The sequence below is a fragment of the Bolinopsis microptera genome, chromosome 2, assembly GCF_026151205.1.
Source record: "Bolinopsis microptera isolate Bmic1 chromosome 2, MBARI_Bmic_1.0, whole genome shotgun sequence".
Classification (NCBI taxonomy): domain Eukaryota; kingdom Metazoa; phylum Ctenophora; class Tentaculata; order Lobata; family Bolinopsidae; genus Bolinopsis; species Bolinopsis microptera.
In genome coordinates, this window is record NC_087073.1 from 8,430,877 (window position 1) to 8,445,426 (window position 14,550).

At 39.7% G+C, this 14,550-nt stretch overlaps 1 protein-coding gene across 1 annotated transcript; it reads left to right on the forward strand.

Annotated features, from left to right (window-relative positions):
• The first annotated feature begins 285 nt into the window (after positions 1-285).
• LOC134812052 (glutamate receptor ionotropic, kainate 2-like) lies at positions 286-14,299 on the forward strand. The gene is given in 19 exon segments (XM_063819238.1): positions 286-383; positions 1,258-1,419; positions 1,672-1,794; positions 2,070-2,213; positions 2,819-2,887; positions 2,890-2,926; positions 4,120-4,276; positions 4,431-4,560; positions 5,374-5,429; positions 5,962-6,126; positions 6,369-6,473; positions 7,630-7,785; positions 7,986-8,909; positions 9,187-9,332; positions 9,670-9,946; positions 10,213-10,287; positions 10,549-10,707; positions 11,016-11,072; positions 13,072-14,299. Coding segments are annotated over 19 exon segments (3,585 nt in total). The 5' UTR covers positions 286-289; the 3' UTR covers positions 13,621-14,299.
• The last annotated feature ends 251 nt before the right edge of the window (positions 14,300-14,550 follow it).

Below are 14,550 nucleotides of genomic sequence, written 5' to 3' on the forward strand. Positions count from 1 at the left end.
GAGGCCAGCCGGGGCCCTAGGTCAAGAATGATGGATATCCATGTTGTAAATTGGTGCCAAAGTTCATTTTTGCTAACAACTGCGGACGAGCACACCTGTGTTTCCACTCTCTTTTTAACATCAGTAAAAATAGCCAAAAACAATGTTGTTTTTTCCCAAATTTTGTGTTTTCAATTGATAATCTTTTTGCTCCTTGACATCAAGTTGAGCACTGTAGTGCAAATAAAGGAAATAGCACCATGATGTATTTCTGATAACAAAAATTTTACATTTCTACCCAGTAGGTAGCATGATAAAAGATGTGAGTTGTCGCTGCGTTGTTGTTTTCATCCTCTGTTCCTTGTTCCACTCTTCTCTACCCTTCCCCAATGAACTCAGGATAGGTAATATGCCGTACTATCTTTTATCATTACTTTATAATTATCTGTCATTATAACTTTAACCCTAGCACACCTGTTCGCGAACACATGTCGGGCTACTTGGATACTGCCTACAAAAAGTCATTACAGAAATTAGTTCATACGACGACAAACTTTTATAGCATGATTACATAAACGTGGAATGCTACAACGGTGAACAATGTAAATGATGTGAAGTGTGTAGGTACGTATCTAGTGTGAAGCAAAATGGTGGGAATGGCATTGACCAATGAGAAGTGCGAAACGTGGGAGCCAAATATGCTTTGATTGAGTAGTAGGGGTAGTGTGTTAAATGTGAGGCGGAAGTGTGCGTGTGTGAGAGGTGGCCCCTGTTCTGAAAAAGTAAACAAACCTACAAATATCACTGAATATCACTACATGTGTAAACGATCCCCTGTCTGCAAAGTATAAATTATGTTACACCCAGTTAATAATTTTAATGATTTTGACAGTAGATGAATTTGACAGTAGATGAATTTATAAAATGGATAGTGAATATTCCTTTCACAATCTGAATCTCGAATCTCCAATATAATAATAAGGGTTATTTACATTTCACCTCTGCTCTGTACTAAACGTTTCAGCAGCATAAGCAAATATAAGCTCTGAACGTGTCATTGATTGAGAGAATAAGATATTAGAAGGAATGAAATCAACCTTGGTGATCATGACTACTGATAAGCAGTAACCATAGTAACCATAGCAACTGATGACCAGCATAACAGCTAGTCGGTAACTAGTTACCACAGTTACGGCTACATTAACCACAGTAACATCAGTTACCAGTAAGTAGTAACCACAGTAACCACAGTAATTACTAATGATGACAAAATCCCAGGTCTGTTATCGTACAAAGGACTGGACGAGGTAGACAAGGCGTTTAGCTATGCGTTAGATGAGATAAACGGAAACAGAACAGTACTTCCTCACACCACCCTGAAACCTGTCATCATGGAGATGGACTCCCCCGAGGACTCTCCCAGTGCTATCATCAGAAATGGTAGGGAGTCACACGTAACCATGGTACTGGTAACTAGTATTTGTAGCCATTGTTACTTGTAACCAGAGTAACCAGTGCTATTATTAGAAATGGTAGAGAGTTACTAGTACTGGTTACTAACCAGTGCTAGTTCCAGGAATAATGTCTCAGGAAATGAGGAAAGGACCTGGGAAATTTTATTTTTCTCGAAATAGCGAGATAAGTTATTGTATTCTGATAAGATACAGTCAAATCTTATAAACATCCCCTCAGTGTTGGACCTGGTGAACAAGAGAGTATCATGTGTGATAGGTCCCTTCAGATCATCTCACGCTCAGATGGCTTCCTATATTCTCAGTGAGCTCAGAATACCAATGATAACCCCCACTGCTACAGGTCAGTTACATTAAATATGTTATCATTTACATACTAGCACCTGTACAGTCGTGTGTACTTATAAGGTGACATTATGACTAAAACCAGTGACCAAGTTTAAAATAGCTAGTTGGAGATCCTACCCCAAATGTTTGGCATACAACTGCAAACTTCAATTTCAACTTTTCAAACTGAAAGAAAGCTGCTTACAGAGCACTTCACATAAACTTCCTGAACCTTCTCATACCTACACAACCAATTTACAAGTTTTATTCACGACCACTTCATTTGCCCAGACCCGTTCCTACGTAACGAACTATGGTCCGGATTCTTACTGCACCTCCAACCACTGGACAAGTACCAGAGTTTAGCGTTACTGGACCTGGCAGAGACTATGAAGTGGAATAGTGTAGCGATTATCAGCAGTATGGATAGTTACGGTAAGTGTCGTTAGTTTGTGTGTAGCCATGCTGGCACCTGTATTGTAGCACATGCTGGCATACTGGCACCTGTATTGTAGCACGGAGCTGATGTAGACTATTTAATTTATGAAGGAAAATCGCTAACGTTCCATTAGATATGCGTTGTTTGGATAAGGACATGTTGTAGGGTTAATCATCGATAGACTTTTCATTCATAAGCCTCTTGAAAAAGTCTCCTGAGAATTATCCTGTTCCTTTACCAATAGGACATGTTCATTTTCCCACAATACAAACTTACATGACTTTCTGAACAATCCCCATTCAAAAAATGATGTTTTATCTAATTTTCACTGAAAAGTGAATTACAGTTTATATGTTGTCTAGGTATTTGTACCACGATCATTTGCAGCACTGTATTCAGTACATGAGCTACATTATCCTTAATGTGATCTTTATAACGACACTAAAATTGCATTGCTCATTTCCCAATTCATTTTAAAACAATCATGAGGCACACCAGAGAAACCAAACACAGGTGGCTAATTGGGAATAACAGTCTTCATGTCGTTACTATCATCATAACGCTTGTTATTTAAATTATGATAATCAAGTCATGGCCTCAGGTATTAACGGATTGATAACGTTTCAAAGATACTCCAATAAAAGAAAGATAAAGATTTTAGCGAACGAGATGATCCCCTTACCCAAGATGTCAATAATATCGACGTTAGGTGAGCTAGTAGTAGCTACAGTATTGTTTTTTATTACGATCCAATTTTAGCTCCGATTCAATAATTCTAAAAATGAGAACTATTTTGCTGTCTGATCCAGTGATCACGTGCACTTGCATGCGAAGCTAGTGGTTGAATCGGGAACTATTTACAAGCTTGGACGATAGTTTAGTCAAACTCAGCTCAGGATCTTAGACATAATTCTTTTCGTTAATAAGATTCGAAGAATTTCTTTGTATTTCAACTAACTCACCAGTCCAAATCAGGGGTGTGCGCCGCCGCCGAGTTTTTAGCCCACGCCGCTGCGCCGAACAATTTATCGGCGGCGCAAACGGCGTGAACGTGGTATTTTTAAAATTTGAATTTTCAAAAAATTACTCAAAAAAATTTGAAAATTATATCGAACGCGTATTTCGTTATAATAATTGCTGAATATAATTATAAAATCCCTCTAGCATGTCTGACGTCAAGTAGTTCGATGTAGCATATGCAATGTTTCATAAAATTGTGAATTCCTGTCATACGAATGATCAACGATGAATTGAATTTGAAGAAAAATTTGCAACTGTCTAAACCTTATTAATACTAATAAGTCAATCCTTTACCTATACTAAGCAATGAATTTCAATTTTGTCGCTCAGTCACAACTGAAACTGCTAATTGTCCACAGGCCATGCCGCCGAACGCCGCCGCCACCGCTAATTTTGACCAAGCCGCCGCCGATTTTGGTAGAACACGGCGGCGCACACCACTGGTCCAAATGAACTGAAAACCTTTTCTACCGGACTAAAAACCTCCTCCACTGGACTAAACATTTCTCTTTCAAAAAGTGTCACGCCAGATGAATAGTCCTAAATGTCAGCTCTTTAATCTAGAAAAGACGGCTATTAACTAATGAGTCGGTTGAAGCCAATAGCTGGAGCGTTCAATTGGAATAAAAAACACATACAAGAGAACATATTCTAAATATTTCAACAATATTTCAACAATTTTTAGTTGCCGGTCCAGCAGCCAAAACCTCAGACCGGTTGGTTTCTATAGACCATTCACCATTGCGTATAAATACAGTGTTATCCTAATGTTATTCTAATGTTATCCTAATTTTATTCTAATATCATTCTAATGTTATTCTAATGTTATTCTAATGTTATTTTAATATCATTCTAATGTTATTCTAATGATGATATCTTCAGTAAACAGATTCAGAACCTAAAGAGGAGCGAGTCTCGTATTTTCATTATGAACGTACACAGTGGTTACGCTAGACCCATACTCAAGGCGGCCCAGGATATCGGTCTTATTGGTCCACAGTACGCGTGGGTCGTTACTGATGGAACTATAAACGATGCAGTAAGTTTACACCTTTTATCAGGTCTCGTGTAACTTCTGAATCCTTGTGTAGTTTTGAAAACTAAGAATATTGTTCGAATTACAGACAAACAAGATCACAACCTAACACCACCATCTCAAAGCTCTAGCCTCTAAAAACAACCTCTTTTCTCAGCAAAACCTGCTAAACAAAACGAGTAACAAGTTTGAAGAGTACGTGCAAGGTGTGATAGGGTTTGTGCCTGCCACCACTAACTCACCCACCAAGGAGAAAATACGAAGAGCTCTCCAGAGATCGCTGGGAGGTACTATTGGGGTACGGAACATACAAATTAGACTAACACCCGTGCTATAAAGTGTGAACTAGCACCATGGTGTCATTGTCAAGTGTGCTGCACCTACCAAAACGTGCATTTGCACGTGCTATAATACATTCTTTACTAGAACGTGAACTATGTGCAGCACGTGCTATAAAACATTCTTTACTAGAATGTGAACTACGTGCAGCACGTGCTATAACAAATTATTTACTAGAACGTGAACTATGCGCAGCACGTGCTATAACACATTCTTTACTAGAACGTGAACTATGTGCAGCAAGTGCTATAAAACATTCTTTACTAGAACGTGAACTTATATGTGCAGCACGTGCTATAACACATTCTTAACTAGGACGTGAACTATGTGCAGCACGTGCTATAACACATTCTTTACTAGAACGTGAACTATGTACAGAACGTGCTATAACACATTCTTTACTAGAACGTGAACTATGTACAGCACGTGCTATAACAAATTCTTTACTAGAACGTGAACTACGTGCAGCACGTGCTATAACACATTCTTTACTAGAACGTGAACTATGTACAGCACGTGCTATAACAAATTCTTTACTAGAACGTGAACTATGTGCAGTACGTGCATTTTAGGTTACATTTTAGAGGACCAAGATAAGGTTGTAAGAGGGATGGAATTAGTTGCGCTCTTTTAAAAAGTGTAATATCTTCCAGGGATTTTATTCATCTTGTATGACATTAGTATTGATTGACTTTGAGACATGTTAAAGTACCATCTACCTAAACATTTGTAACAGACAACTCATATTCCACAATCCACAGGTCCTAAGAGAGAGACTGAAGAAACGGAGTCTGAATCTATAGGGGTGGATTTACGGGTGGGTACTATCAGTTGAACTGCATGATATATCTTTAAAAGGGAATAATTCGGAAATTGTAAATCTCAGGAGTGTAGTTGGCCTGCCTCTGATTTCCTCCGAGACTTACTACTAATCGGTGCTTCAATATAACTTGAAAACTATCAGGGTTCTATCTCAATCTTTTCACTGCAGAATTTAGGTTTTCTCATGCAAAACTATTCCAGCATAATAAAGTTGCTAATGAGTTTATTGGGTTTACGGAGCACAACAAATATTCCATTTTTTCAATATACCTAAGTTAGCAATTGCGTTACTATAGTTCCATACCAGCACTACATCTGTAACTATGGTCGTCACTATAAAAGCATTACCATGGTTAATATACCCACACTATTCGGCTTAATATACCGAGTCTTTGAGAAAAATCGTAGAAATGTCTTCGCCACAGCAGACAGCTTACATTTTAATGGACTTCGGGTGAAAGGCAATGCCACCTCCTTCCAACCCATCTCCCTCTTCCTCGCAGAATCTAACAAGCTTATTTATTCAGAACAGAGCTTATCTAACATACGACAGTGTGTGGGTAGTAGCTAACGCTTTGAGAACAGTAATGCACGAGGATCACCTGGAGATCAACCCACCTATATTGGACTTCTGGTCAACTCCAGTGCGCCATTACAATGAAGGCAAGATGCTGCTTCATTACATGTTGGAGGTGAGGAATAAGTTGGTGTATAGACTATAGTGGTTTTACGGTCTGTAATAGTGGCCACTTTCAAATTGTTTGGCAGTTTGAGAACCGTGGGGCTATGTACTGATTTAAGCCACATTTGATAATAATATTCCGAATTCAACAGCTTTTTATAGCTATTCTGAAACTAATGTATGTTAACCGAGTGAAAATGTTTCGGCGGTTTTGATGATGATTATTGATATAATAAAAACCGTTCTCCTCAGTCGAGTTTTGAAGGAGTCACTTCTAAAATACAGTTTGATGACCAAGGGGGACCTGTCTCCAAGAGATATGATCTCGTAAACTTCAGATACAAGAAGATTTACAAGGTATGAGCTGGTGTTCTCGTTTATCTGTACCTGTTTATGTTCGTTTACCAAGAAATATAAACATTAATCTAAACAAAACGCTACGTCCTTAAAACCCGCCGTATCATTATTATAACACCATATAAAATTCATAAATCCATCATTTGCGGTATAGCAGGTCTAAAAATAAAAACCGCAAGGATGACTGACGCGCATCCTCATCTAAACAGCAATACTTGGGAACTTAGGGGAGTGGTATATAAATTTAACATAATATACAGGGTGACGCAAAAATGAACTCAGTAATAGTAATAAGGGACGCTGGATTTAGCGAATTATTGATTATTAAGTATTTTAATTGTACATATTATTCTTATTTTCATATATTTTTATAATAATTTAAATAATAAATATACAAAAATGGAGTGATTTTTAAATTCATCTCAGAAATTATGGCCATTTAAAATTCCTACATTCTTTTTGCGTCACATATATTTGGAATGCGGATCCTCTCTGACCAAGGCACAGACAGCTGTGGTTACAGATTCCTAAACGCCTCGTTTGCAAATCAAAATTATCTTGCAAATTGGCATTTTACAGCGATGAGCGGAAGAGTTTTGATAGCACGTGGTAATTAGTCTTGATTGGATTCTGTTCTTGCACGTGCACAGAAGCAAAATGCACGTGCACACAAGCAAACGGAACAGAGGTGGACATGGGGAGATCAGTAAATTTGTTGTATTGGCAGGAGGACCACTAGACTAGGTGTACGGTGTCTTGAACACCTTGGTAGACAAGAATCACTTGACAGATCATCCATTGGAATTAGATTATGGTAGTTGGTGGTACTCGCCCGGTAGACCACAGAACTCCTGGGTAAAGCTGCATTGTCATAGAAGAACGGGTCAGGTGATAAGACAAATGACTCTGGGAAACCATCGTATAGATTTTCCGCAGAAAATATCTTGGAGGGCTTAGGCCTAATTACAGAGACTGTGAGACAGCAATGCTGACTACTGTTCATATAATAAAAAACTGGGTCGCTCATCTTACTTTAGCGGCAAAAAGCGGCTATATCTAATTCTAACAGGCAACGGCCGCTTTTGCGGTTATATTTAAAAGGGTATCATTTCCCACTGAGTAATGATCATTTATTTTAATTAAAACACTCCCCCAGGTGGGAGAGTGGTCGCCTACGATAAACCTGGAGTCTGGAATGAGACTGGCACTTAACAAGAGTGAGAATATCATGTGGAACGGCAGGGTTACTGACGTGCCAACCAGCGCAGTTAGGAGTCTGAAGGGAAGGATTCTCAGATTGGGCATCACACAGGTTAGGGGGTGTTTAGCGTACCATCGTGCAGAATTCTAGACATTTCAAATATGTAGTAGGAATCTTAAACGACCTACCTTATTTTGAGAACGTATCGACTTTATTATATTGAAATGAAATTGCCCAGCAAACTCTAAAAATATACATTATATAACAAACTGAAAGTTGTAAGAACACTCCAACAAACTCCTTTCCACCAGGAAGCTCCCTTTATCAAGATAGACAGAAACTGTACCCTGAAGACTCCTAACGACACTAAACTCTGTTACTCTGGTCTTTGTATTGAGTTGATTGAGAGGCTGGCTCAGCATCTTGAGTTCGACTATATTTTCGTGGAGTCAGCGGACAAGAAGTTCGGGTCCCCAGAACCTAATGGGTCCTGGAACGGGCTAATCAAGATGCTGTTAGATGGAGATATTGATGTTGGGGCAGTAAACTTTGCTATGAACAAGGCCAGAGAGAGAGCTATTGATTTCTCTATCCCTTTTATAAATACTGGTCTTGTCATGACTACAAAGATCAAGGAGGCTAAAAGTGACCCCTTCTTCTGGACCAAACCCTTCGATGTTGATCTCTGGTACGCTATCTTAGCTTTTGCAGTATTGATGGTTCTCCTAATATGGTTGTATGATCATATGTCTCCATTCGGGTTCTACGGTCGGAGGATGCACGCAGCTCTGCGGTGCTCCTGTAAGTCCTGTGAAGTGTTCAGATGTAATAAGGAGATGAAGATAACAGCTGATGAAGGGGTTGATAACTGCATGTTTGAGACAAGACTAAGTGACCCTAGTGAGAATAAAGAGGAGCTAATGAATGTAGGGAACTCTCTGTGGATGATAGCAGCCTGTTTGTTCAGCATCGGACCAGTCGAGGGAGTGCCACGTAACATGTCAGGCAGAGTTATTCTAGCAATGTGGTGGTTCATGATCCTCATCGTAACGGCTATGTACACCGCCAACTTGGCAGCTTTCTTGACAGTGACACGGATGGAGAACGGTATAAACTCAATATCAGATCTGATTACACAAGATGAAGTAAAGTGGGGGACGGTAAATGGGACTAATGCAGAGATTCTACTGGGAGCAGCAAAGTCTTCTGAGCTGGAGGAAGTTTACAAGCGGATGGTTAGCTTACATTTAAATCTTCATTTCAGTTGTTCTTATATTTGATCCTTCGAACAGCTGTTGAGCAATGAAACGCAAACATAATCTTAGCAAAATGAATATATTTCTTTTATCTTCAGCATTTAATTTAATCATTTCAGTTGTCTACTTTAACTACAGTTATACTCATGAATTGTGTTCCTCAAGAAAATGTAAGACCAATTTATCATAATAAAACCCTTGTGCTCCTTTTCAGTTTTCAGTATTTATTAGTGATTAAATTGAATGACCTTCTCAGGACAGTGTGGCGTCAGTGGAAGAGGGTTTCATGAGAGCAAGAGAAGAAGAATACATTTTCTTCTACGGTGGAGCCATTGTTACATTCGAGGCTAACACTAAACCTTGCAACCTTCAGATCATTGGGGAACAGCTCTTTTCTTTTGGGTTAGTCGTAAGATCAATGAAAATAATTAATTCATATTACATCAGTTCCAGAAATGAATATGGTAAATGTTAATTGATAATCTATGACTATTATGGGAACCGGAGTACACGAGGGCGGAGAACACAAAGTACCGCTTTGTGTCCGACACCCTCGTGTCCTCCGCTCTTGTGTTCACCTCTTTTTCATTCCCGCCCTTATGTCCTATACTATATAGCATTATTTCAAACACTAATCCAAACCACCAGCTTACATCAGCACAAGCAACACGATACATAAGTATTTAACAGTCTAAATTATCAACAAGCAGCTCTGCTTACTACTGATACTAATATTCAGGTACGCGTTTGGGTTCCCCCCGAACTCTCCCTACCTGGAAACCTTCAACGCAGCTCTGCTAACACTGAGTGAGCAGAATGAGCTGGATGCTCTCTGGAAGAAGTGGAGTAAGGGAGATTGCGCTTCTAAGGGCAAAACTACTAGATCATCCTCGTTAAACCTGGCTAATATCTACGGGCTGTGTTACACTTTCTTTGTGGTTATAGCAGTGTCTGGAGTCATCCTCATTGGGGAGATATTGTATGAGAGTATTATGGATGTCAAGAGATTTAAAACGGTAAGACTTGCTGGATTTATGGCGAGAGTGTAGTGTCTTAACAAAAATATTGAACCTTGGCCGCGTTTAGGTACCCCGTGTGGTTTCTAAATAAATCTTCAGTAGTTAAGGAAGCAGTTTGTAGTTCCCAGAATGCAGGAAATAACTCATGTTTAATAAAGTTAATAAATATATTGAATAAACAATCAAATAAATATTTAATCATATTATTTTGTTACCGCTTATGTAACGATATATTTATATCAAATTATATTATTATGTTTCAGTCGTTTATGAACGCGGTAAAGTACAGACTTATTTACATCTGGAAAAGGCCCGAATACCAAAACTGCAAGTATAAGGTGAGACAACATCTGAATTCGTGACTTTCACTGCAAAAACCTATATATACCGTCAACATTAATGGAAATATAACATATAACTGATTCGATTCTGATATGATAAAGATTAAAAACAAGTATGCAGTTAAACACCTCGTACCAGTTTTGCATGCCTAATTTAGGACCAACAAAAATGTGTTTTTTATTTTGAGTTAGACATGTTCATGGTTACAAGGATTTCGCTGTATTTCTAAACCTTACTAATATATAAAACTAACCCAGGAGTGGGAGCCAACAGAGGATGGTGCAATCAGTTCCGATAGGAAAACAGACGATATCAACGTCAGGGAACTCATTCAGATGATAGAATATGATGGGAAAACTAAACTGTCCACAAAATCCGACGATGCCTACATAGCATTAGCCAATGCATCGGATAAGGTAAATAATAGTTGCAGCACCATAATATTTCGTAGTAAAATAATCATACAGAAACCATCATCATGAGATCAAAATGGGAACGTTCAAATTAGAGTTACGTTCGACATTAATTAGTTAATATCTTTAACTTCATTAGCTTACGTCATTAGCTTACGTCATTCAGTCATTATGTCGACTCATTATCATGTGGTCAGTAATTCTGAAGAACCAATTTAATGGTTGGACTTAAACATGGCAGAACCTCTCAGATTCCGTCAAAATCGTCCCATGATAGTAATTTTAACTCAGATACTAATCACCCTCTTCAGGCTACCGGGGACCTAGGCAACGAGACACCAGAGGACACAGACAAACAAGTCTTATTGGTTAGTTCCAGTCAAACCAGTCATAAAACACAAGTCATCCCAAGTCACCTAGTTCAGCAATCACTGTCATTTGTTTAGGAGTTATCCGAACACCACCAGAGCGTAATAAGAGCTACACAACCACACCCCTAGTACTCTTAGGTTCAGTCCTCACAGCAGCCACACTCTCCTTACACCCCCTACAACTCTGACTAACCCCCGGGTACGCCCTCTCGCTCCTCCACTTCACACCACACTTACAACTAAAGTAACCCACGTGCTGTCGGTTACACAGGGGCCTGGAGAATGGGTAGACGTCAAACTTACACTTGTCACAGAACTGGGGGTCTGTAGGGTTCCAGCTCTGCTCCCACCAGTAGTCCCCGTTTAGAGCCCCACAGTTGCAGAGGAAGTAACAGGGGGTGTGAGGGACGGTGTTATCACGTGGGGGCGGGGCTATGAACTGTCCTTCTCTCAGGTATATAGACTCAGGGCGGTCTATTGATGGTGTTATCAGAGTCTTACAGTCCTGTCTTCTACATCTTAGTTTCTCGTCCGGGTCAGACCGAATACCGAAGTACATCCAGCAGGTTGGACAGAGATAGTGCTGGAGCTCTGGGGCGTGGGAAGGCCAGATCTTAGCAGGACATAGGGTACAGGGCTGAGGGACACTGGTGAAACCGTGGTCCTTAAAGTACACAGTACACGCTTTACACTTGTAATATAGTATCTGAGGAGGGTCTGATATCCCCACTATATTCTCCCTGCACTGTTTACCGGGACAGTCTAATGTTGGCTGTTTGTAGCTCAGCTGGGTTTTCTTCTCACCACACATGCACCAGAAGTACCACAACGTAGGAGGTGCGCTCCTGGGAACCACCTCAAACCCGCACGCTAGACAAGGTTCTGTCTCGTTACCATAGCAGAACTTGTCCCAGTAGTTACTGCACGTGCACAGGAAATAATGTCTCCGGGGAGGTTCTAGGGTGGGTCTGACCAAATCTCCACATCGGGAACAGCCCAGTACTAGAGGTCCATAGTTCTCCCTGAATAGGAAATAATGAAATTACTGGCCATTCAAGTTGAAGTATAAAGACACCGACATCCGTTTCAGAGCATTAAATAGTAAGATTGAGAACTCTAAATCAGTAAACTGACAATATTTGAACACACATTATATTGCAATATCGCCCACCTAATATCAATGTTGCCACAAAGACAGTGATAGTAGTGAGGAGAGGGAGGGTAGTCTAGAGGTCTGAGAATGTTGGAGCAGGTCGGGGCGTTAAAACACGGATACTCCTTCTCCAAAAGGTAGCTCCCTCTTACCCACTCTTCACACTGTCGACAATGCAGGTAGCATTCAGAGATATTCTTCTTAGATTTGGGGTTGGAGAAGGACGCTGATAGCGAGATATCGTTACCCATCACATTGAGGCATCAATATTCAAGGGGGCAAGAGGGTCCGCTCAGAGCTCCTTTCAAATGGCTCTGGTTGAGAAGCTTTCAATAAAACTGAAAATATCTGGCTCTACATCAAATTTCAAATGTAGAGTGAGCAATAACAAGCAAGTATATTAACAAGGCACCTACAAGTGACAATTACAGTGAAAGAGAGAATTATATGCTTGTTAGGGCTATGTATCATACGTGCAAGCTAAGCATGGCTACATGTAGCAATGCTCATATTCATTCACTACATGTTTTACAAAGTTTTCTAATGAGAACTATGCAAAGCTTACAAAAATCAACATTTTCGCGTCATATCTCGATACATGATGTAGTTTAGTTTTACAAGTGAGTTTTCCTCTCTGAATACCAGTTCTCCTCTAAACTAATATTATGAAGAGGAAAAGCTACTAATGTTTCCAACTAAATGTTTCCAACTAAATGTTTCCATCTGTTTAATGGCTCTCTAATCAGATGTTCCACAGAATAGACTGATATTTCAATGAAGCGTTGACTGAGACATACCTTTTTGTATTCCGTTATAGTGAAACTAACAAATCACGTTTTTCAGTATCCTGAGAAAGGCTTCACACAAGCGAACGGATACCCCATTAAAATAGAAGGACGTCCCCTAGGTAACGGTAAAGATCACCACAACAGCTACAAACCCTCCTTAGACATACCCTCTAAAAGGGACGCGGGGGTGCCAGCCCGACCTTACCACCACAACTCAATGCCAGAGGGGTTCAACAACCAGTCACCTACAGACAGTGACAGTCTGGTGAGAGGGGTGAACCCTTACACCAGTAGCAAATCCCTGCCCAAACCCCGCTCCCGGAACCCGGCACGCCCCATCTCCAACAAGCGGACCAACTCCGCTAAACCCGCCGACCCCCACAACTTCGCTCAGGAACTGTTTGACAAGACTCTGGAGAGGATGACTCACAGTAATCAGGAGGATCGGAAGAGCGAGAGGGGGAGCAAGGCTAAACGGACAGTTCCCAGTAGGAAGACCGGGGCTTCGCTCTCCACCAGATCTAGTCTCATTTACTCTTCCGATAATGAGAACAGTGATACTCAGGATATAAGCTCGGAGAGTGATGTTTCGTTGCCTCCTTAGCAACAAGCATATCTCCTTAGTAACGTGTGCTTATCTACTTAACAACAAGCATATCTCTCCTTAGCAAATATCATATCTCCTTAACAACCATCACACCTGGGTGGGTATCTAGCTCTGGTTTCCAAAACAATACAATCTCACTGCAGAGACTAGAAAGTTAAGTGACGTACTGTGCGGAATAGGGGGGCTTATATGAACGCTTGGTCGTGAGACGACGCCGAAAAAATCAAAATATGTTTTGATTTGCCGATTTTGGTTTAGTTTCGATACATTCAGAGAAATAAAAAGACGGGTATTAAGAAGGCTGGATGATGCAAATGTGTTGATTGAGAATTGAGTGAGAGATGAACATTGAATGATATTTTATTATTTGGTACAGGCTACCTTCACACAATAATTACTTAGAATAGAGCAAGTGTAGTAGGAACTTTTAAATAATTATCGTATTTTCTAATTCCTCTGATGGAGTAAAATATGTGACCATTTCATTTTCAGATGTCAGTTTTAAAAAACTGTTTTTTCTTCTTCGTTAGAGGATTTATTAGGGTTTTCCGGTAGTGGTAGCCTTTTGAATTTCAAACGGATAAAATCTCGGAAACTCTTAGCAATTCGCGTACAAGATTATATCATAAAATTTTATAATCAATATTCAGAAAAAAAATGTTTCATTTCTTACGCGAGATTAGATGTGTTATTTCGATATAAATGAACGAAAACAATAGAAAGATAATAAAATAATAATAAAGATATCGAAGTTGAATAACTGAGCACCTAATATTAATTGTTATTCATTGACATCACGAATGTCAGATAGAAAATTTGCTCAAACTACAAGTGAATTATTATACCACATCATAATTAGGGTTATCAATTTCTCCATCCGCTCTTTCGCTTGACCCTGTACCCTCGCCTAAATATGTGTATATTTAA